At 40.7% G+C, this 22,052-nt stretch overlaps 1 protein-coding gene across 1 annotated transcript in view; it reads left to right on the top strand.

Moving 5' to 3' along the window:
* Positions 1 to 13,878: 13,878 nt before the first annotated feature.
* The window catches only part of NLRP14 (NLR family pyrin domain containing 14), a gene marked incomplete at its 5' end in the record, with an annotated part of 30,568 nt that continues 22,394 nt past the window's right edge, over positions 13,879 to 22,052 (top strand). The window contains 4 exon segments of the mRNA XM_036089278.2: positions 13,879 to 14,182; positions 14,958 to 15,026; positions 18,394 to 19,104; positions 19,107 to 19,986. Of these exon segments, the coding sequence (XP_035945171.1) occupies positions 13,879 to 14,182; positions 14,958 to 15,026; positions 18,394 to 19,104; positions 19,107 to 19,986 (1,964 nt within the window).

Below are 22,052 nucleotides of genomic sequence, written 5' to 3'. Positions count from 1 at the left end.
TTGGGCTCCCTTTTCATCAGGAAGCCTGCTTCTCCCTCTCCCACTCCCCCTGCTTGTGTTCCCTCTCTCGCTGTGTCTCTCTCTGTCAAATAAATAAAAAATCTTTAAAAAAAGTAGGCACAATAATAGTAACTATTTTACAGACTTGTTGTTAGAATTAACTGAGTTAATGTCCTCAAAATGCTTAAACCGGTCCCTGGCACATAGGAAGTTATATATGTTAACTATGTTTGCAGTTTAGCAGAAGTAGGTGGTCCAGGGCATACCCCTCTGGCCTCCACCAGGAAATGAACACTTGAATTTCTAGGACTCCCAAGATCACATTTTGAAAATCATTGTATGGACCCTTCCCTGGCTTACACATTCAGAGTCTATATGGCACAGTGTTTAAAGGTTGGGGTTTTGCTGTCTAATAGAACTGACTTTAACACCCCTTGTGTTACCCATTAAGTGATTTTGGGCAAGTTATTTAATCTTCTGCTCCCAGTTTTCTCATCTGTAAGATGAAGATTTTAATATGGTTAAATAGTTCTAGTTAAGATCCTGAATGCACACATTTTACAGAGAGGGCATGAGCAGGAGGGGCAAAGGGAGAGAGAATCTTAAGCAGACTCTGCACTGAGCGCAGAGCCTGATGTGGGGCTTGAGGTGGGACTCTACATGGGGCTCGATCTCACAACCCTGAGATCACAACCCTGAGATCATGACCTGAGCCAAGCCAAGAGTCAGACACTTAACCCACTGTACCACCCAGATGCCCCTATAGTCTCATTTTTTAAATGTGCTTTGAGACTAAACTTGCGTATCAGAGGATCTCAGAGGTGTGACTGGGTCTCCTGGATTTTGAGCTTTTTTGAACTTATTTTGAGAGGGAAGTGAAACCAGAGTTTTGTTTCAAACAACTGGAATCCTTAAGACCTTTCATTCCAGAAACATGTCTTCTCCATTGGGCTTTTTCATATAAAAGAAAGTGAATGGGTCTCCCATTTCATAAGGTCATTCACAGAAAAGAGCTCTCTACTAAAGTTAGATGTGGATCATGAAGGAGATTTGTAATGAGCTCTTCTATTCCCTATTCTGGTGTCTGCTTCTCCTAAACCAGAGAACTGGGACTTATGGAGAGAAACTGTGAGTTCAGAGCACTGGTTTAGAAACCTGATGTTGGATCTCTCTCTGTCCCCTTCTTTATGGGCTAGATAAGAATGTGGAGAACAACATCAGAGCCTAGGTGTGCAGACTTGAAAGTGGGGTTTCTTGAAAAGAGCCTAGACCTTAGGTCTGTGGACCCCTTAGGAGATCTGTATAAATTTACTGGGGTTCTTTGAAGAAGGCCAAGAAGAAGCTGAAGCTGACTGTCTCCTGTGCTGAGTCTGAGAGATTATAAGTAGACTAGAAAGCAAGAGGGTTTGGGGGCGCCTGAGTGGCTCAGTTGGTTAAGCAACTGCCTTCGGCTCAGGTCATGATCCTGGAGTCCTGGGATCAAGTCCCACATCTGTCTCCCTGCTCAGCGGGGAGTCTGCTTCTCCCTCTGACCCAACCCCATCTCATGCACTCATTCTCTCTCAAATAAATAAATAAAATCTTAAAAAAAAAAAAAAGAAAGCAAGAGGGTTTTATCCAGGTGCCTCAGTAGGAAAACTGCAGGATTCATGCTTCTTACTCAACAGCTAGCTGCAGTAAAGGCTTCCTTGCCTCTTTGTCTTCCCCTATCTATGGGACTATTACCACTTAAAATAATCCATTAACCAGACTTGAACCTCAATGAAATGACAAAACAAAACAAATATGCAATACACATATATGTATGTGTGTATATATGTATATACTTTTAAAAATAGAAATTTAAATTTAAAAATATGTAAATCTGTATCTACCTATATCTTCCTAATTCATCAATTTAGCAAGTGAATTGAAATGGTCACTTTTGAGACCTAAGAAGTAGCCTAGATAACTTAAAGAAATACCCCAAAGCATAGAGGAAAAGAGATAGGAATCATAAAGAAAAAAAAAAAAGATAATAGGTTTAAAGGATAGATCTCTGAGACCTAATATGCAGACACAGAAGTTCCAGAAGGAAAAAAGGAGTGGATAGAAGTGAAAAAATAAATAACAAAATAATGGAAAAATTTTCTGGGCTGAAAAAAATTTTAAAGGCTTGAGTCTGTAGATCTAAAGAACTCACTACATTCCAGTCTGGATTAATTAGTAAAGATTTACACTAGGCATATACAGATATCATTCCTACATGCTAAGAAAAAAAAACTCATAAGCTTTCAGGCAGAAAGGGCAAGTTATCTAAAAAGAAAAATAACATTAGACTTCTCATTTGTAATGTTGGAAACTAGAAAACAGAGGCTATTGACTGGTAAAATAAAGGGGCTGCAATCCATCAGCCAAAATATACTCACCTGTCTTCATGAAATAAATATGTCAGGATTTGCAAGAATTCAGAGTCTGTATCATCCAGGTCTCTTCCATCTGAAGAAACAGTTCAAGAAAGGACTCTAGGGGCACCTGGGTGGCTCAGTCGTTAAGCGTCTGCCTTCGGCTCAGGTCATGGTCCCAGGGTCCTGGGATCGAGCCCCACATCGGGCTCCCTGCTCAGCGGGAAGCCTGCTTCTCTCTCTCCCACTCCCCCTGATTGTGTTCCCTCTCTCGCTGTGTCTCTGTCAAATAAATAAATAAAATCTTAAAAAAAAAAAAGAAAGGACTCTAAACAAATAACAAATAAACTAAAGATGGAGATAAGTCAGAAAAATTATGGGAAAGGAAACAGAGAAATCCATGATGTAAAATAATGAACCCAAAGTAACATAAAGAATGCAATAAATTTTCAGTCCACGTGCTAAAGGTGAATGGACTGAATTTTCTTATATAAAGGCAGAGACAGACTGGGTCAAGCAAAGAAAATCCAGACATATGCTGTTCACAAGAAACACCTGTGAGGTTGGTCGATAAGCTGCCAAGCAAACAAAAAACAGAAATTGCAGAAAACTAATTGAAAGTTCAGAATCAGAGATGGATTTTATACATTGAAAAAAGGCACAATTTATGAGGAAGTATAATAGTATCCAGCCTGCTAAATACATAGGGCAAAAACTTATAAATCTGAGAACTTGTTAAATACAGTTCTGTGGGAAAATTCAATACATTTGTGTCAAGGTTACATCTAGGGGACAAAATATAAAGTCCTACAGAAATTGAATAGTATAAAAATCTTGATTTAAGAGTTATATAGAAACTTATATCCCTAGAAGACAGAACATATTTTTGTGTCCATAGGAAATTAACAAAAATGAATTATGAGCTTTGCCATCCTCATCCACATATGATGAATGTACTCTTAATTGCCTTTATTATTTTCCCACCTTCTTAGTTTAGTTTTATGAAGAATAGTGTCTCTCCAGCTGCAAGGGCATGAAGAGACATCTTAAAATTTTTTTCTAAGATGCCTCTTGCTAGTACTTGTTAAATAAGTAGACTTGCATTTTCCATTTTATTATTGAGAGTTTTAAGACAAAGAAGGCCTGAAAAATTAAATTTTAACAAAATAGAGAAACAACAAAACCGAATTTTCTTTAACGATAATGCAATAAAGGGCAAGTGATGCTCTTCCTCACAAAGGTTGCTCTCTATGGTAGGGCAAAAAAGATGGCACTAAGATGTATAATACTTAAGCGTTTTTGTAAAATTAAATATGCCAGGTATATGTAAATTAAATGAAAAGGGGGGAGTCTAATTCACTTTATTAAGGCACAGTTTGGGACCCTCAGCTTCTAAAACTGTTACTCTGTCTCCTCAATTTATTTTTCATGGAATGAATATGTTCTATTTCATGGTTTTATAAGCATGCTAGAAACGGCTTTGGAACCCAAACCTATAACACTCATATTTTCTTTTAAGATGTATGTACTTGTGAACTTCGGATGTTCTATTCCAGCTAGAAAGGGCCTAGAAGACTGCCAGGCCCGAAGTAGGTGCTCAGTAATTATATGGTTTACTGGATGGATGAGTAAAGGGATGCAGCTTATTGGGAGTCAGCCTGTCTGGGAAAGGTCCTCCGCCGCCACAGTCCAGCTCCCAGACCCCCACTTTCGCGCGTGTTCTCGGTTATCGGGAAAGCAAGAAGGCTGTGCGCCCACAGGTGTGCTGAGCGCAGAGCGCTGAGCGCAGGGCGAGCCTGAGGACCCGACGCCCCCGACCCCCCAGCCAATAGGAAGAGCGGCTGCCGGGCCGGCCCGGAGGGTCCCTCGGCGCACGCTTCTGCCGCTGCTCTCTGCGCATTCGCTCGGCGCGCAGCCGAGAGAGCTTGGGAAAGGCCAGAGAGCGAGCTCCCGTTTCGCATCAAGCAGCAGGTACTTGTTGAGGCGTTTCTTTCACCTTTTCCCTTCCTTCTTTGGCTCGTGGATTTCAGCGCTGGGATTTAACTTTCGCCCCCGACGCCCTCTGTGACCCGCGGTATGGAATGACCCTCCTCTTCTCTGGGGGTGTTTTGTTCGCTCTAAAATAGGTTAGGTCCGGTGAAAGTCTTCCCAGCGCCCACAGTCTTCTGGAAGGCAAGGAACGGAACGGAGACCCCGACCAGAGGTCCAGGAGGAGAAGCTGTCAGGCGTCTGGGTGGAGAACGCGGCGGGCATGCTGGGGCTGGCGGTCACGTGCGCACGTGGGTAAAGAGACCACTTCGGGTGGGGACCTCGTGTGGCCTTTAACCCCCGTGCAGTACCTGCTTCTTAACTGTCCTGAGGGCAGGTGGTATGATTATCCTCACTTTCGCCAAACCTCAATTCGGGCACGCCTCTCACCTCCCTACCCGGGAAACAGGTGTGTAGCCTTCAATCTGAGAATATTCCCTCCACCTGGGCTCCGCCGTCGTTCCTCCACTGTGTGCCTTCTCTCAGCCCCTCTTCCTACCGAAGACGAAACAACCAAAAACTTTATAGACCCTGTGCTCCACGCTACCAGTTTCTCTCTTCCTAACTAGCAAAGTTCGAGAAAGAATAGCGCATGCTTGCTTCCTTCACTTCTACCTATAGTAGTGGGGCTTTAAATAACTCCCACCCCTGTCCCTCAGCAGTGACCTAAAAGTGCCCCCTTTAAAGTGGTTGCCAGTGAGCTCCCACCCGCCAAATTCAGGTACAGTCAACAGGCTTTCCAAGAGAGCAGCTATTAACATTTATGCTAACAATATCTGCTCCATTCCATTGTCATCACCATATTGTATTGTTTTTTACAGCTGAATTTTTGCAATTGTGAAGTGATATCATCTGGTTTGTATTAGTTTTGATCTCTCCTTCAGCTTGAACATTTTCTGAAATACTTGTTAGCCATTTACCTCTTTCCCCCCTGTATGAATATAGGCTATTAGCAATAGTCTGCTTTTAGTGCTTTTCTAATCTATTTGTATTATGTCTTTCTGGTAATGGGATCCTTTTTAAAACTATATTTTAGTGTGAACTGTAATTCATATAGAAGACAGCATTAAACATAAATGTGCGGCTTAGTGAGGGATTACCAAGTGATCATTCATGTAAACCAATAAAAGTCAAGTAAAAGAATATTGCCAGTGCCCACGCACCCAGGGGCATTTCCCTGATCATGAACACCTCCCTCCCTGCAGAGGTGGTGTTAAATCAACTTGTGTACGTAGTTACCTCCTTACCCCTAGCCCATTTAAAAAGTATGGCTTTATCACCTATACATGCATCCATGAACAGTGTAATTTAGCTTTCTTTTTTTCAGTTTTGATCTCTTTATAAAGTTTATTAAGTAATCTCTACACCCAACGTGGGGCTCAAACTCATGAGATCAGGAGTTGCATGCTCTTCCAACTGAGCCAGCCAGGTGCCTCTAATTTTGATCTTTTTATAAATGGAATTATATGGTACATAATCTTTTTGGGTTTGGCTTCTTTCACTGATTATATTTGTGAGATTCATCCTAGCAGGTAGCTGCATATCCTATATTTTCATTGCTGTATAGGATTATATTGTATGAATTTACCACAATTTACTTACTGGTTCTACTATAGGTGGGCTCTTGGGTCTTTTCTAGTACTTGGGAATTACAAATAATGCTGCTGTGGCTATTCTTATATGTCTCTTAGTATTTGTGCACCTACGTTTCTGTTGGGTGTATTCTGAGGGCTGTAATTGTTAGGCTGTAAGGGATGTGTAACTCCAATTTAAAAATACTATTTTAGGGGTGCCTGGGTCGCTCAGTCGTTAAGCGTCTGCCTTCGGCTTAGGTCATGATCCCAGGGTCCTGGGATCGAGCCCCGCATCGGGCTCCCTACTCAGCAGAAAGCCTGCTTCTCCCTCTCCCACTCCTCGAGCTTGTGTTCCCTCTCTTGCTATGTCTCTCTCTGTCAAATAAATAATCTTTAAAAAATAAAAATATTATTTTATTTTAAAATAGTTTTAGATTTGCAGAAAGAGTTTTTATATACTCCTTACCCAATTTCTCCTATTTTAACATCTTGTGTTACTATGGTAGATTTGAAACCACTAAGGCAATTAAGACTATCAACTAAGTCACGCTTATTTCACATTACATTAGCGTTTCCTAGTTCTTTTTCTTTTTCTGTTCTTGGATCTTTTCCAGCATACTTATTACATTTGGTCATCTTGTCTCCTCTGGTCTGTGACAGTTTCTCAGTCCTCCCACCCCCTCCTGCCTTTTTTTTTAAGATTTTATTTAAATTCAAGTTAACATATAGTTTTGTTTTTATTTAGTAGTGTTAGTTTCAGGGGGAGAATTTAGTGATTCATCAGTTGCATATAACACCCAGTGCTCATTACATCACTGCCCTCCTTAATGTCCATCACCAAGTTACCCCATCCCCCACCCACTTCCCCCTCCAGCAACCCTCAGTTTGTTCCCTATAGTTAAGTTTGCCTCCCTCTCTGTATTTCTTATTTTATTTTTCTTTCCCTCCCTATGTTCATCTGTTTTGTTTCTTAAGTTCCACATGAGTGAAATCATATGGTATCTGTCTTTCTCCAACTAACTGACTTCACTTAGCACAATACCCTCTGGTTCCTCTAGTTCCATCCACATCCTTGCAAATGGCAAGATTTCATTGTTTTTGATGGCTGAATAATATTCTATTGTATATATGCACCACATCTTCTTTATCCCTTCATCCATCAATGGACATCTGAGCTCTTTGCATATTTTGGCTGTTGTGAACATTGCTTTTATAAACATTGGGGGTCATGTACCCCTTTGAATCAATCCTTTGGATAAATACCTAGTAGTGCAATTGCTGGGTCATAGGGTAGTTCTATTTTTAATTTTTTAAATAACCTTCATACTATTTTCCAGAGGGGCTGCACCAGTTTGCATTCCCACCAAGAGTGTAGGAGGGTTCCCCTTTCTCTGCATCCTCACCAACATCTGTTGTTTCCTGAGTTGTTAATTTTAACCATCCTGACAGGTGTGTCGTTGTATCTCATTGTGGTTTTGATTTGTATTTCCCTGATGATGAGTGATGTTGAGCATTTTTTTGTGTGTTGGACATTTTTAAAAAATATTTATTTTTAGAGGGCGTGCACACGAGTGAGCAGGGGGAGGGGCAGAGGGAGAGGGAAAGGATGAGAGAATCTGACAGGCTCTCTGCTGAGGGTGGAGCCCAACGGGGTGCTCAATCTCAGGACCCTGAGATTATGACCTGAGCCAAAATTGAGAGTCTGACGCTTAACTGATGGAGCCACCCAGCCACCCCTCTGTTAGCCTTTTGTATGTCTTATTTGGAGAAATGTGTGTTCGTGTCTTCTGCCCATTTCTTTTTTTTTTTTTTAAAGATTTTATTTATTTATTTTGACAGAGAGAGAGGGAACACAAGCAGGGGGGAATGGAGGAGGGAGAAGCAGGCTTCCTGCTGAGCGGAGAGCCCGATGCGGGGCTTGATCCCAGTACCCTGGGATCATGACCTGAGCCGAAGGCAGACGCTTAATGACTGAGCCACCCAGGCGCCCCTCTGCCCATTTCTTTACTGGATTCTTCTGTTTTTTCTGGGTGTTGAGTTTGATAAATTCTTTTTTTAAATTTTTTTTAGATTTTATTTATTTTGAGAGAGAGAATGAGAGAGAAAGAGTACATGAAAGGGGGGAGGGTCAGAGGGAGCCTGATGCGGGACTCGATCCTGGAACTCCAGGATCATGACCTGAGCCGAAGGCAGTCGCTTAACCAACTGAGCCACCCAGGCGCCCGAGTTTGATAAATTCTTTATAGATTTTGGATACTAGCCCTTTATCTGATATGTCATTTGCAAATATCTTCTCCCATTCTGTCAGTTGTCTTTTAGTTTTGTTATTTCCTTTGCTGTGCAGAAGCTTTTTATCTTGATGAAGTCCCGGTAGTTCATTTTTGCCTTTGGAAACATGTCTAGCCAGAAGTTGCCATGGCTAAGGTCATAGAGGTTGCTACCTGTGTTCTCTTCTAGGATTTTGATGGATTCTTGTCTCACATTTAGGTCTTTCATCCATTTTGAGTTTATTTTTGAGTATGGTGTAAGTGTCTAATCTATGTAAGTGGTCTAATTTCATTCTTCTGCATGTGACTGTCCAATTTTCCCGACACCATTTGTTGAAGAGACTGTCTTTTCTCCATTGGATATTCTTTCCTGCTTTGTCGAAGATTAGTTGACCATAGAGTTGAGGGTCCATTTCTGGGTTCTCTGTTCTGTTCCATTGATCTATGTGTTTTTGTGCCAGTACCATACTGTCTTGATGATGACAGCTTTGTAATAGAGCTTGAAGTCTGGAATTGTGATGCCACCAGCTTTGTTTTTTTTTTCAACATTACTTTGGCGATTCGGGGTCCTTTCTGATTCCATACAAATTTTAGGGTTGTTTGTTCCAGCTCTGTGAAAAATGCTGGTGATATTTTGATGGGGATTGCATTGAATATGTAGATTGCTTTGGGTAGTATAGATATTTTAACAATATTTGTTCTTCCAATCCATGAGCATGGAATGCTTTTGCATTTCTTTGTGTCTTCCTCAATTTCTTCCATAAGTGTTATATAGTTTTCAGAGTACAGATCCTTTACCTCTTTGGTTAGGTTGATTCCTAGGTATCTTATGGTTTTTGGTGCAAATGTAAATGGGATTGATTCCTTGATTTCTCTTTCTGCTGCCTCTTGCCTTTTTTTTTTTTAGATGACCCTGACAGTTTTGAGAAGTACCGGTCAGGTATTTTGTAGCACATCATTTTGGGTTTGTCTTGATGTTTTCCTCATGTATAGACTGGGATTTAGGTTTTGGGGGAGAAATAGGACAGTGGTGACATATCATTCTCATCACATAGTTATCAGTGGTACATACTATTAACAATGACCTATGACTGATAACCTTGATCGCCAGGCTGAGACCATGTTTATCAGGTTTCCCCACTTAGCAAATTGCTAAGTACAGTCCACACTCATGTATAGGAGTGGAATAGGGTTAAGATTTACTTCCTGGAGGAGGGAATATCTATGTAACATATTTGGAATTCTTCCGTAAGAGAGATTGGTCTTTTTTCCCCCCATTATTCATTACCCCCCATTTATTAATTGGTCTTTTCCCCCCCATTTATTTATTCATTCAGTCATTTATATCTGTATGTACTCTTGGATATTTGCTTTCTGCTTTGGGTTATAATAAAATAGTATGTTAAATAAACTCAAAATGGATGAAAGACCTAAAACAAGAATCCATCAAAATCCTAGAAGAGAACACAGGTAGCAACCTCTATGACCTTAGCCAGTGGGAGCTCTTTCCAGTTGGCTATGTCTTTTTGACCTACCGCATCCTTTTTCCTTTCTGGTACTAAAGCTCTAGGCTCATCTTGTATATTCCCAGCCCTAGAATCTGCAATTTCTCCAAGAAGCCCTGATTCCTCTTATTGGAGAACAGTATTAGAACCAAGATCTGAGTCTGGGTACATATCTACAATTTTAGTAGTTAATGTCAACAGTTCTGAAGTGGTTTTTACTGATTTATACTCCAACTATATTTGCCAAATTTCCTATAAAATTTTTTGCTACTTTTTTATTCTTATGGACAAGAGGCTGTAATTTCAACATAGTTAACTGTATCGTCTAATAGTCATCCAGATTTTCAATCATTTCCCTTTTGTGCCCAAGCTGGTAAATCCTTCCTCTCCTAAGGTGTAATGAATATTCTCTGCTATTTTCCCCCCCTCTGGTTTGAAGTATTATTAATGGCTTACTGATTTACTCTGAGCTTTATTCTGTAAGGATACTAATTTTTTCTGAATGGTTTACCAGTTGTCCTAATAATCTGCACTGAAATGCTTCCCTTTTCAATTACAATATTCCTTCTGTTATACATAAAATCTTATCAGATTGTCTTTTCCTGAGTTATCTACTCTGCTGCTTTGATTTGTTTGTTATGGTAGCATCATAGAGAAGGATTGATTGAGTTACATATTCAGCAATAGAGGGTAAGGCTTTGGAAGTGGTTTCAACCTGGGGCAGTTTGCTGCCCTGGGGACATCTGGCAATGTCTGAAGATACTTTGTCACAACTGTGGGAGACTGAAAATTCTAATGGTATCTAGTGGGTAGAGGCCAGCAATGCTGCTACACATCATATAGTGCATCTAAGTGTCCCTCAAATAAAGAATGATCTGGCCAACAACGTTAGTAGTAGTAAGGTTGAGAAACTGCTATAGGAGATTCCATCAGAGCAACCAAGAAAGAAAATCAGGCAAGAGTGTATGAAAAGGGTGAGAATATCCTGTTTTCTAGATAAAATGTCACTTCCCCCAAACTTTCTCATCTCTACCCTTTCTAGAAAAGAATCCCTCCTTCGTGTTCTAGAGTACTACTAGAGCTCAGAAAAATTGCCATTACATATTTAGAGGTCCTCCTCTTCCCAAAGCCCGGTGTTCAGTGCAGGGTCCAGTATCACAGAACATGGTCACACAGATTGCATTTAACCCCGAATTCCCTGTGTCTAGAAAAATAAAGTGAAATTAAAAGGCAGTGTTACCTGGTAGAAAGAGAATGAGCTTTGTAGTTTGATTGGCTACTTGTCAACTCTGTAACCTAGGCAAGTTTCAGGACTGTTTTTAAGACTAAAGAAAATTTTCATAAAGAACCTATACACTGTAGATCTTCAACAAATGTCATTATTGTGCACTGAATGAATATTTTGAACAAATGTGCTTTAATTATAAGGGGCAAACATTTACACCAATAAATTTGCAAATTGAAATAAATCCTCTTAGACCATTGATTCCCATTTTAGTTCAGAATATGTTGGAATTTATGATATGCCTTGACATAAGAAGAGCAACCCCAGAGAAGTTTTCCTCTTCCCAAAAATATAAACAACGGAAGACCACAGAACAAAAATAACAGTTCCTTTCAGAACAGCATAAAACCTTTGGGAAGGAGGCCAGAGTATATGGTACTTTCTCTCAGAATAGTAGACCTCATGTAGTAGTAGAAACCCAGTAGGATTCAGAACCATACAGATCTTGGCTCACAGAGACGCCTGAAAAGACAAGAGGAAAATGAAGAAAGTGTGGTATTATGAAAGCAAAGGGGAAAGAGAACATCAAGCAGTAAGGCATTGTTAAAATAGTAATTATTATATGTATGGCACCCTGTAAGTTAGGTGCGTGCATTAACTTCTAATCTTTGCAGAGGTAGGGACTGTTCTTTTTCTTGCTTATAGATATGACCGTTGAATCCAAAAATAAATACCTATTGGGTTTTGCAACAGGGTGGTAATTGGTATAAGTTATCTCAGTGGAATTCTGGTTGCAAAAGTGAGATTGCAGTGGATTGTGGAGGAATAATAGGTTACATATAGAAGACTCTGAAGAAGTTTGAGCATGAAGATGAAGCAGAAGTGGAGTAAAGGGAACATTTATGTAAGACTAGAGTTGGACATGTTTATATGTCATTGAGACTACTGAGTGGTCAGGGAGAAGCCTTTTGGTCCTGGAGAAATTTCAGTGTTCCTTTGAAGTTTCCTCAAATTTATTCCTTTTTGCTTCTTCTTAAAAAATTACTATGGAACCTGTTTTGGTCACATCCTAATCTAGAATCTAGAATATTTCTTCAGTGCAGTTAAAAAAAAAAAAAAAAGACAAGTTCCTAAAATAGTTGATTGCTTCCTAATTACTGTAGGATAAAGTCCTGATTTACTATGTAATTTTGAGGTAATTCACTTTCTGCTTAAGAAGTAAAATCCCCCTTCTGTACATTTTTATTTCCCTCATCCTTCTTTTACAGGCCCATTACCAAGATTAGGGTTAAGTATTTTGGAGGACGGAAGGATCTCAGTTCTGTCTGTATTACTTACTAGCTCTGCCTCTCTAACCAGTTACTCAAAAGGAGATGAGGCACTTGACACAGTTTAAGTGATTAACTGGAGGTACCTGTGCTGAATAAGAAACTGTATAAGGCTCTTAAGTGGCTGATAGATAAAAGGAAAACCGCCTCAAAAGAAGAGGATTTGATTGTATTGGAAGAACTGTCACAGTGGGAGGGAGGGCAAGAAATTGCTCCGTTACCTGGAAGGTATTAGGAGAGAATGGGTTATAGGAGCCTGCGGGTTAAGTGTAGAGTAGTCCTTGCTGATAAAGTCTGGAGTGAGCATCAGAATGAAATGTTGGAGTGGAACATGGTCATGGGAGCTGAGGTCAGTGATGTGAGAGAATGTGGTTTTGGGTGAGCTTTAATGTGGAACACTTCCAGAATATGTGCAGTGTTGGGGAGTGGGTGTGGAAGGAGCTCGTGAGCTGGAAACGAGACCCTCACTGGCTGTGTATGGATTTGTGACCAGAGATGACAGGACAAAAAGAGCTAGATGGTGGCATATTCCAGTTGTTTGTTCTTCAAGAGTAATGATGTGTTGGTGGGGGTGCAATAACAATGCTTTATGGGCTGAGATACATGTTGGGTGTTGGTCAGGGAGTGAAGGCATGAGGAGAGTTGCCGGTACTTAGGAGCCTGGTCTGTGCCAGGTGATAGATGAACTCTACCTCATTTAATCCGTACTGCAGTTCTCTGAGGGTGATTCTGATCTCCTCACTTCAGGAGAGTAAACTGAGGCTCAGAGAGATGAATTGCCTTTATTTCTTACAGCTCTTAAGTTGTGGGACTGGGAGTAACTTTGGGAAGGTGGAAGAAACCTACAGTGGTCTGTATTAAAGGAATGTTTTTGTGACAGCAAATGTAGTACAGGGGACACCAAATACTGAGCCTAACACTGGGGCTTCAACACGTGTTTGTAGAATTAATCTATATTTTTATAGGCATTTTGTTTTCTAATCCTTTCCATCAGTCCTGTTTATTCATATTCTTTTTTTTTAGATGTTCCTGTTCTTTATTTTTTTTTTAGTTTAACTTTAGCTCTTTCTTTTTCTTTTTCTTTTTAAGATTTTATTGACAGTGAGAGAGAACACAAGCAGGGAGAGCAGGAGAGGGAGAAGCAGGCTCCCCGCTGAGCAGGGAGCCTGATGTGGGACTCAATCCCAGGACTCTGGGATCATGACCTGAGCCGAAGGCAGATGCTTAACCGACTGAGCCACTGAGGTGCCCTAGCTCTTCTTTTCCCCCCACTACTCCCCCAGCCCCCCTGCTCCTCCCTTCCCTCCTGCTCCCCCCGCCCCGCTCCCCCTCTCCTCCCCCACCCCAGAGAGAGGGTGTTCAGGGGGGAGGGGCAGAGGCAGAGGAAGAGAGAGTCTTAAGCAGACCCTGCACTGAACTTGGAGCCCTACACGGGGCTCCATCTCACGACCCTGAGATCACCACCTGAGCAGAAACCAAGAGTCGGACACTCAACAGACTGTACCACCCAGGTGCCCCTATTCATGTTCTTCTGATTGTTTTTCTCCCACTGAAGCCTGAATACTGATCCGTGAGCAAGATAACAGATGGGTCGTCGTCTTCCTTCTTTCCTGACTTTGGGCTGCTATTGTATTTAGAAGAGCTAAACAAAGAGGAATTGAATAAATTCAAGTTACTTTTAAAGAATGAGACTGTGGAGCCCAGGGACTGCCAGATACTCTGGGCTGATGTGAAGAAGGCCAATCGAGAAGACCTGGCTAATTTGATGAAAAAATATTATCCCGGGGAGCAAGCCTGGGATGTGGCTCTCAAAATCTTTGGCAAGATGAACCTGAAGGATCTGTGTGAGAGAGCAACAGCAGAGATCAACTGTGAGTGATGCTGGGGACCTATCTGGGGCTGGGGGAAGGGTGTGCTTCCTGACGCCCATCAGCATGATTCTCTGAAAGGGACTTGGGGATTAAACCATTGTTGGATCATCTGAAAAACCCTGAAGACGCAGGAGGATTTTGAGTGCTATTACTCAGCCTGGCTCCTTAATTGGGAGTAATTCAGCCATCTTGTACCAGTTAGGATGATTAAAGGAATTGAATGGTAAGAATTGTCCCGTCTAGTGTTCCTTTGCCTGAACTGCAAATAGTCATAGGTTGCATTAAATTTTAAATAACTTAAAATAGGATTTAAAATCTTTGCTAAAATATGAGGAATGGGCAAAATATTAAGGGGCATAAGCCAAGCTGATATTTTTGGTCATTCCTAAGTATGAAATATTAGACATCAAAAATTTCTTTCTTATGTTCTTTACAAGGCTTTACAGCTACAAAGTTGTATTCATTATTTCCCTGGAGCCTCACCATATTCCTGTGAGGTCAGTGTAGACAAGGAAGCAGGTTTAGACTAAGGCACCTGCCCTCATGTTACAGGATGGAGGGTCTGGCAAGAGGTCCCTGCTCCAGTGTTGTTGATACCACATCACTTCTCCCTTAGCTAAGCTGGTGGAGTCTGAGGCTCTGTTGGCTCCAGTTTTCTTAAGCCCAGATGTCATAAAAATGGACTGCTGAGGACAATTCTGGCCCCTGTTCTAGCTATCACTAAAGCTCCCCTTGTCTTTGGTGAATCTCCCAATGCTGTTGGAACCTGTCACAGGGACAGCCCAGACCATGGGACCAGAGGATGCCAGGACACAGGAGGAGCATGATCAGGAGGCAGTGGAGGGTGAGTAGATGTGTTTTGTTTTCAGATTTGGGAGGAGCTTGAGGGTTTGAAGTGTAATAGGGGTTTATGCCCCAGGGGACAGTTGATGATTATTCAAAAAGAGTCAACAAAACTGGCTGTCTGGCCAAGGTCAGAATCAGGGCCATGTTAATTCAGGGCCTCAGTAAGAGGAGTATTTGGAAATGCCCAGTTGGAAGTTCATAGTCTGATGAAGAAGGGTATATTCATGTCTCATTTTACAGATTAAAGAGTCCCTGAGTTTGGAAAGGACTGTTGGGTTTATCACAACCACTTTCTTCCTTTAGAAATGATCCTGTAATTAAGTTCCAGGAGTGGTGACCAACTAGTCCATATAGAATGTAGTTTCTAGAACCAGGTCTTCTTAGTCTTACTTCAATACCATTTCCATTCCCCCTAATTTGTTTCAAATTCTATGTAGTTGAATTCTAGTTTGTATAAATAGAATTACAGTAGAAAGAAAACTGGACCGGGCGCCTGGGTGGCTCAGTTGGTTAAGTGACTGCCTTCGGCTCAGGTCATGATCCTGGAGTCCCTGGATCGAGTCCCGCATCGGGCTCCCTGCTCGGCAGGGAGTCTGCTTCTCCCTCTGACCCTCCCCCCTCTCATGTGCTTGCTCTCTCATTCTCTCTCTCTCAAATAAATAAAAAAAAAAAAAAAAAAAAAGAAAGAAAACTGGACCAGGTGAGAAATCATTCTTAACCCAGCTATGCTGTTTTCTGATGGGCCACATTATTTCATTCAAGAAGTAATTGAAACCTAGTTTATTCCAAGCACTAATAAATAAAAATTGCTTATTGTGTTAAATGATCTTGAAGATAACTTTCTGCTTTGACCTTAATTTCTGATTTGGTATAAGGAAGTTTATTCTTATGGTATTTATTACTGGCCATAAATTTAGGAAATCAGGATTCCACCTCATAGAAGTTAGCTGTTAGAAAATGGAAGATAAATAAAAGTATAACGAAGAAAGTAAAAATCATCCTCATAATCCCAATTTTCTTTTGAGTACTGCACTGTACAAGATATCATACCATAAAGAGTATCTGCCTTGTAATACATACCTTCTGGAGGAGATCTAAGCATAAACTAGTGGGACATGAATTATGTTAAATGTTTGTACTGAATGCCCTGGTAGAACAAAGAAAAGAATTACTTACTTTAAAAAATATACTTTGTGAGATATGCTGTGAAAAATATACCATGTTTTGAGAAATATGAAAGAGAACTATTCTAGCATTGGGGTTCACAGAGGGTTTCTCTGAGATAGTGACATTTAAGATCTAAAGAAGGAATCAGACTTAACTAGGGTGAAACGGTTTTCATTCTGCTTGGACACTGGGGAATATTTTTTGAATTTTAATTCCAGTACAGTTAACACAGTATTATATTAGTTTCAGATGTACAATATAGTGATTCCACAATTCTGTACATTAGTGTTCATCACGATAAGTGTCCTCTTGATCCCCTTCACTTATTCCACCTATCCTCCTACCCCCCTCCCCTCTGGTAACCATCTGTTTGTTCTCTATAGTTAACAGTCTGTTTCTTGGTTTATCTCTTTTTTTTTCTTGGTCCATTTATTTTGTTTCTTAAATTCCACATATGAGTGAAATCATGTGGTATTTGTCTTTGACTTATTTCACTTAGCATTATATTCTCTAGATCCATCTGTGTTGTTGCAAATGTCAAAATTTCATTCTTTTTATGGCTGAGTAGTATTCCATTGTATACATACACCATTTATTTATCCATTCATCTATCAATAAACATTTGGGCTGCTTCCATGTCTGGCAATTGTAAGTAATGCTGCAATAAACATAGGGGTGCATATATCTTTTTGAATTAGTGTTTTCATATTCTTTGGGTAAATACCCAGTAGTGGAAGTACTGGATCATATGGTAATTGTTTTAAATTTTTGGAGGAACCTGCATACTGTTTTCCACAGTGTCTGCACCAGTTTGCATTCCTACCAACAGTGCACAAGGGTTTCTTTTTCTCCACATCCTCACCAACACCTGTTGTTTCTTGTGTGTTAATTTTAGCCATTCTGACTGGTGTGAGTGATAACTCAGTATGGTTTTGATCTGCATTTCCCTGATGATGAGTGATGTTGAGTATCTTTTCTTGTGTCTGTTAGCCATCTGTATGTCTTCTTCGGAGAAATGTCTGTTCCAGTCTTCTGCCCATTTTTAACTGGATTATTTGTTTTTTTGATGTTGAGTTGTAGAAGTTCTTTTTAATGTGAAGTAATCCCTACACCCAACATGGGGCTTGAACTTACAAACAAGAGTCAGTCACATGCTCCACCGACTGAGCCAGCCAGGTGCCCTGAGTTGTAGAAGTTCTTTATATAGTTTGGGTACTAACCCTTTATCATATATATGCTTTGCAAATATCTTCTCCCATTCAGTAGGTTGTATTTTAGTTTTGTTGATTTGCTTCCTTTGCTGTGCAGATTTTTATTTTCCTGTGGTCCTGGTAGTTTATTTTTGCCTTTTGTTTCCCTTGCTTGAGAAGACATATCTAGGAAAGGGAATACTTTTTTTTTTTTAATATTCTTCAGGCTATGCTTCAATGTTCATTTCTATTAATGTTTTACTATAAAGTGGATTATTTTGATCTGTGGATTCAGATATATCTTCAGGTCCTCCCTGGCTGTCGCTGTTAATTGTGTTCTTTTTTCATCTGGATGATGACTCTGTTCTCCATATAGTCTTCTTTTTTTTCTCTGTAGAGAAAAGTACAAAGAAAACCTATTTCTTTTTTTGTTTTATTTAAATTCAAGTTAGTTAACATACAGTGTATTATTAGTTTCAGGAAGAGAAATTAGTGTTTTATCAGTTGCATATAACACCCAGTACTCATTACATCAAGTGCCCTCCTTAATGTCCTTCACCCAGTTACCCCATCCCTCGCACCCCCCCTCCCCTCCAGCAACCTCAGTTTGTTTCCTAGAGTCTAGCATCTCTTATAGTTTATCTCCCTCTAGATTTTCATCTTTTTATTTTACCTTCCCTTCCCCATGTTCATCTGTTTTGTTTTTAAATTTCACATATGAGTGAAATCATATGGTATTTGTCTTAAGAGAACATATTTCTAGTGTGAATCTAATTTTTACTTTCCACCCCAGATTCATCCTTCTGCATGACCAGTTTTGTTTTTTCAGTTTCTTATGCGGGTTTTAAATCTACAGGAACCTTTGTTTGTTTTACTTACATTCTTTTCTAAACCAGCTGCACTTTGATTTGAGCTGAGCTGAGTGTTCTTAACACTGCAGTTCATAGAATTTGCTTTGATCATGTGTATCTTTGTTTTCTTTTTTTTTCATGCTGTATTCTGACTTAGGTGATGGAACAGAATACAGAATCCAAATAAAGGAAAAATTTTGTATCATGTGTGATAAGAAGTGTTTGTTGGGAGAACCTAAAGATTCCCATCCTGGAGTTGCTCAGGAAGATCGAGAACTGTTGGAACATCTGTTCGACGTGGATGTGAAAACCGGTGAGCAGCCACAGACAGTCGTGCTCCAGGGGGCTGCTAGAGTTGGGAAAACAACCTTGGTGAGAAAAGCAATAGTAGATTGGGCCCAGGGCAGTCCCTATCAGCAAAGGTTTAGCTATGTTTTTTATTTCAATGCAAGAGAAATCAACCAGTTGAGAGAACGAAGGTTTGTTCAAATGATATCCCAGGACTGGCCCAGTACGGAAGGCTCCATTGAAAGGATAATGTCCCAGCCGAGTAGTCTCCTTTTTATTATTGATAGTTTTGATGAACTGAACTTCGCCTTTGAGGAACCTGAGTTTGTGCTATGCAAAGACTGGACCCAGGTACACCCAGTGTCCTTCCTTACGAGTAGTCTGCTGAGGAAAGTGATGCTCCCTGAGTCGTGTTTATTGGTGACAACGAGACCTATAGCTTGTAAGAAACTAAAGCCTTTGTTGAAGAACCAGCGTTCTGTAGAGCTGCTGGGTATGTCCAAGGTTGCAAGAAAGGAATATATTTACCAGTTTTTTGAAGACGAGAAGAGGGCCTTGCAGGTATTCAATTCACTAAGAAGCATGAGATGCTTTTCAGCATGTGCAAAGTCCCCCAGGTGTGCTGGGCCATCTGCACCTGTCTGGAACAGCAGATGGAGATGGGTAGTGATGTCTCATTAACCTGCAAAACAGCCACAGCTCTGTTCACTTGCTATATCTCTAGCCTCTTCCCACCAGTAGATGGAAACTGTCCTAGTCCACCCAACCAAACCCAACTGAGGAGCCTGTGCCACTTGGCTGCCAAAGGAGTGTGGACTATGACATCTGTGTTGTACAGGGAAGATCTCAGAAAGCATGCGTTAACTAAATGGGATGTGTTGATTTTCCTGGACATGAGTATTCTTCAAAAGCACACGGAGTATGAAAATTGCTATGTGTTCACCCAACTGCATGTTCAGGAGTTTCTTGCAGCTATGTTCTATATGTTGAAAGACAGTTGGGGGACCAGGGACAATTCCCTTCAGTCTTTTGAAGATTTGAAGCTATTGCTTGAAAGCAACAGTGATCAAGATCCCCATTTGATGCAGATGAAATGCTTTTTGTTTGGCCTTTTGAATGATGATCTAGTAAAACAACTGGAGACAACTTTGAACTGTAAAATGTCACTGGAGATAAAAAGGACGATCCTTCAGTGGCTCGAGATACTGGGGAACAGCGAACATTTTCCAGCACAGCTAGAATTTCTGGAGTTGTTTTTCTATCTGTATGAGACTCAAGATGAAGCCTTTATAAGCCAGGCAATGAGATCTTCCCAAAAGTTTGTCATTGATGTTTGTGGAAAAGTCCATTTACTTGTGTCTTCATTCTGCCTTAAGCACTGCCAATGTTTACGGACCATTAAATTGTCTGTAACTGTGTTATTTGAGAAGATGTTAAACTCAAGCCCCCCAGCTGAACTTCGGTAAGTGGGGAAGTGCCCTGTCAGGGGAGTGAGGGAAGGAAATTTCATCAGTGGGAGGGGAGGGGAATTGTTTAGCAGAGGTCCCAGAGCTAGGATTACCCTTTAGAGTTGTCCCACCTTGAGGCAAGGAGGCCAAACACTAAAATCCCTCACTGACCAGTCATGGTTAGTGGTGAGGAAAGGACAAAAACTTTTCTGAAGTGACTGTCTTGGCCTGAGAGCAATCCCAAGAAAGGGGCATGGCTGAGAGCAATCACCTGGCAACACTCTCAACAGCTAGAAATAATCTTTAGTCCTCAGGGAGGGATGTGACCTAGCACAAAGTTGGATCCACTATGGTACGTATATTTAACTTTTAAAAAGAATGCATTCTGGAAGGACTAGGGACCAGGAATTTCTTGCTAAAGCTATTTGACACAGGGCATCTGTCTGGGCTATGTCCCTCACGTTCCCCATTGCCTAGACATAGGTCAGCCTTTGCTTTGTAGTTCATCAAAGGTCTCAGCCCTTTAACACCTAACAGGAGAGTCTGATTTGGGTAAGAAATAGTAGGAGCCGAATGAATATTTTGAAAGAATAAATGAATCTAAATAATCTAAAATAAATGAAGTGTTTGATGCCTATTTTACCGTCTTCTCTTCCATGAGTTGTCTTTTCTGACTCTATCCATCTACGTCTAAGGGAAGAATTGAACTATGGGATTACCTCTGGATCTAACTGAAATTGAGGGCTTACTATGAGGTATATAGTTATATAGTACATGGGGTATTTAACCAATTATACAATTTGATGCTGGTCAAAAGCATATCTCAGTTTATTTTTGAGAATACCAAACTGCAATTCAGAGAAGTTCACCTAGAAAGTAAGTGTACCATTATTGATTCAAGCACACATCAGATAATAGCTAGCATCTGCTTGACACATGCCCAACAGTCTTCTGAGGCCCACCTCAATTCATCTCTCAACAATCCCAGGAACATGCTGTTATTTCCATTTTGCTAGTAAAAACCCTGAGGTACCAAGAAGATATCAACTTGACTGAGGTCACACATCTGATTGTCAAGTCCTTGGTTTTCCAGCTTGACCCACGCTGCCTCCTTGCCTTTACGTACAGTTGCAGAACCACATCTCTTATAAGGACCTACATTTTTATTTCTCTTCCACTGTGGGAGTAGAATTGTAGGCTGGGATGCTGTGACCTTTACTGTCCTTGGGGTGTTGTAAATAATCTCCTTTAGTCTGTTTTCTCAATTCTGACTTAGTGGTTCTGTTAAGAGCTGTGATTGAACCCAGGGCATTAGAACGTATTTTATGCCTAATAATATTAGGAAGGCATTCTGGCCATTATACTGTTAGTCCTCATGCTACCTTCCCCTCATCTGTGTTCTAGTGTTACCTAATATTAGAGTTGGCATTGTTGCTAAAGTGAGTCTGAGAACCCAGTGTTTTGAGAGGCACATTATAGGTCAGTCAGTGTCTTCTATAACATAACAACATTGTAAATTTAACAGTATCTCTGTCTTATTCACCATTAAACCCTATGCATTTTTACATAGTAAGCACTTAAATGTTTGAATGATTTATTGCCTAGTTTTGTCAAATTTAAGACCTCAGGTGATGTAGAGACCAGCACTCTGCAATGTTATTCAATCCAAGGTAAGTAAGGTATGGGGGTATCAATATTTTTTTTTAAAGATTTTATTTATTTGACAGAGAAAGAGAGAGAGAGACAGTGAGAGAGCGAATACAAGAGGGAGAAGCAGGCTTCCCGTAGAGCAGGAAGCCCGACGCAGGGCTCGATCCCAGGACCCTGGGACCATGACCTGAGCCGAAGGCAGCCGCTTAACGACTGAGCCACCCAGGGGCCCCTGGGGGAATCAATATTTATTGAGTAGTGACTGAGATCAGGATATGCCACCTCAAAATACGTCACTTTTCCAAAAGAAGTATTTTGAGCCGAAGGCATAGGAGTTCCTGAAACCCCTTACCTCCTAGAAGCAGAACCTCCAAAAAGAACTCAACTGTCTTCAGTCCCCTCCCTGGAAGCAATTTCTCTACTTTCTTCT

The sequence above is a fragment of the Halichoerus grypus genome, chromosome 11 (genome assembly GCF_964656455.1).
Source record: "Halichoerus grypus chromosome 11, mHalGry1.hap1.1, whole genome shotgun sequence".
NCBI classification, from domain to species: Eukaryota; Metazoa; Chordata; class Mammalia; order Carnivora; family Phocidae; genus Halichoerus; species Halichoerus grypus.
Note: the sequence above shows the minus strand (reverse complement) of the source record. Positions and strands in the feature narration are given on the sequence as shown.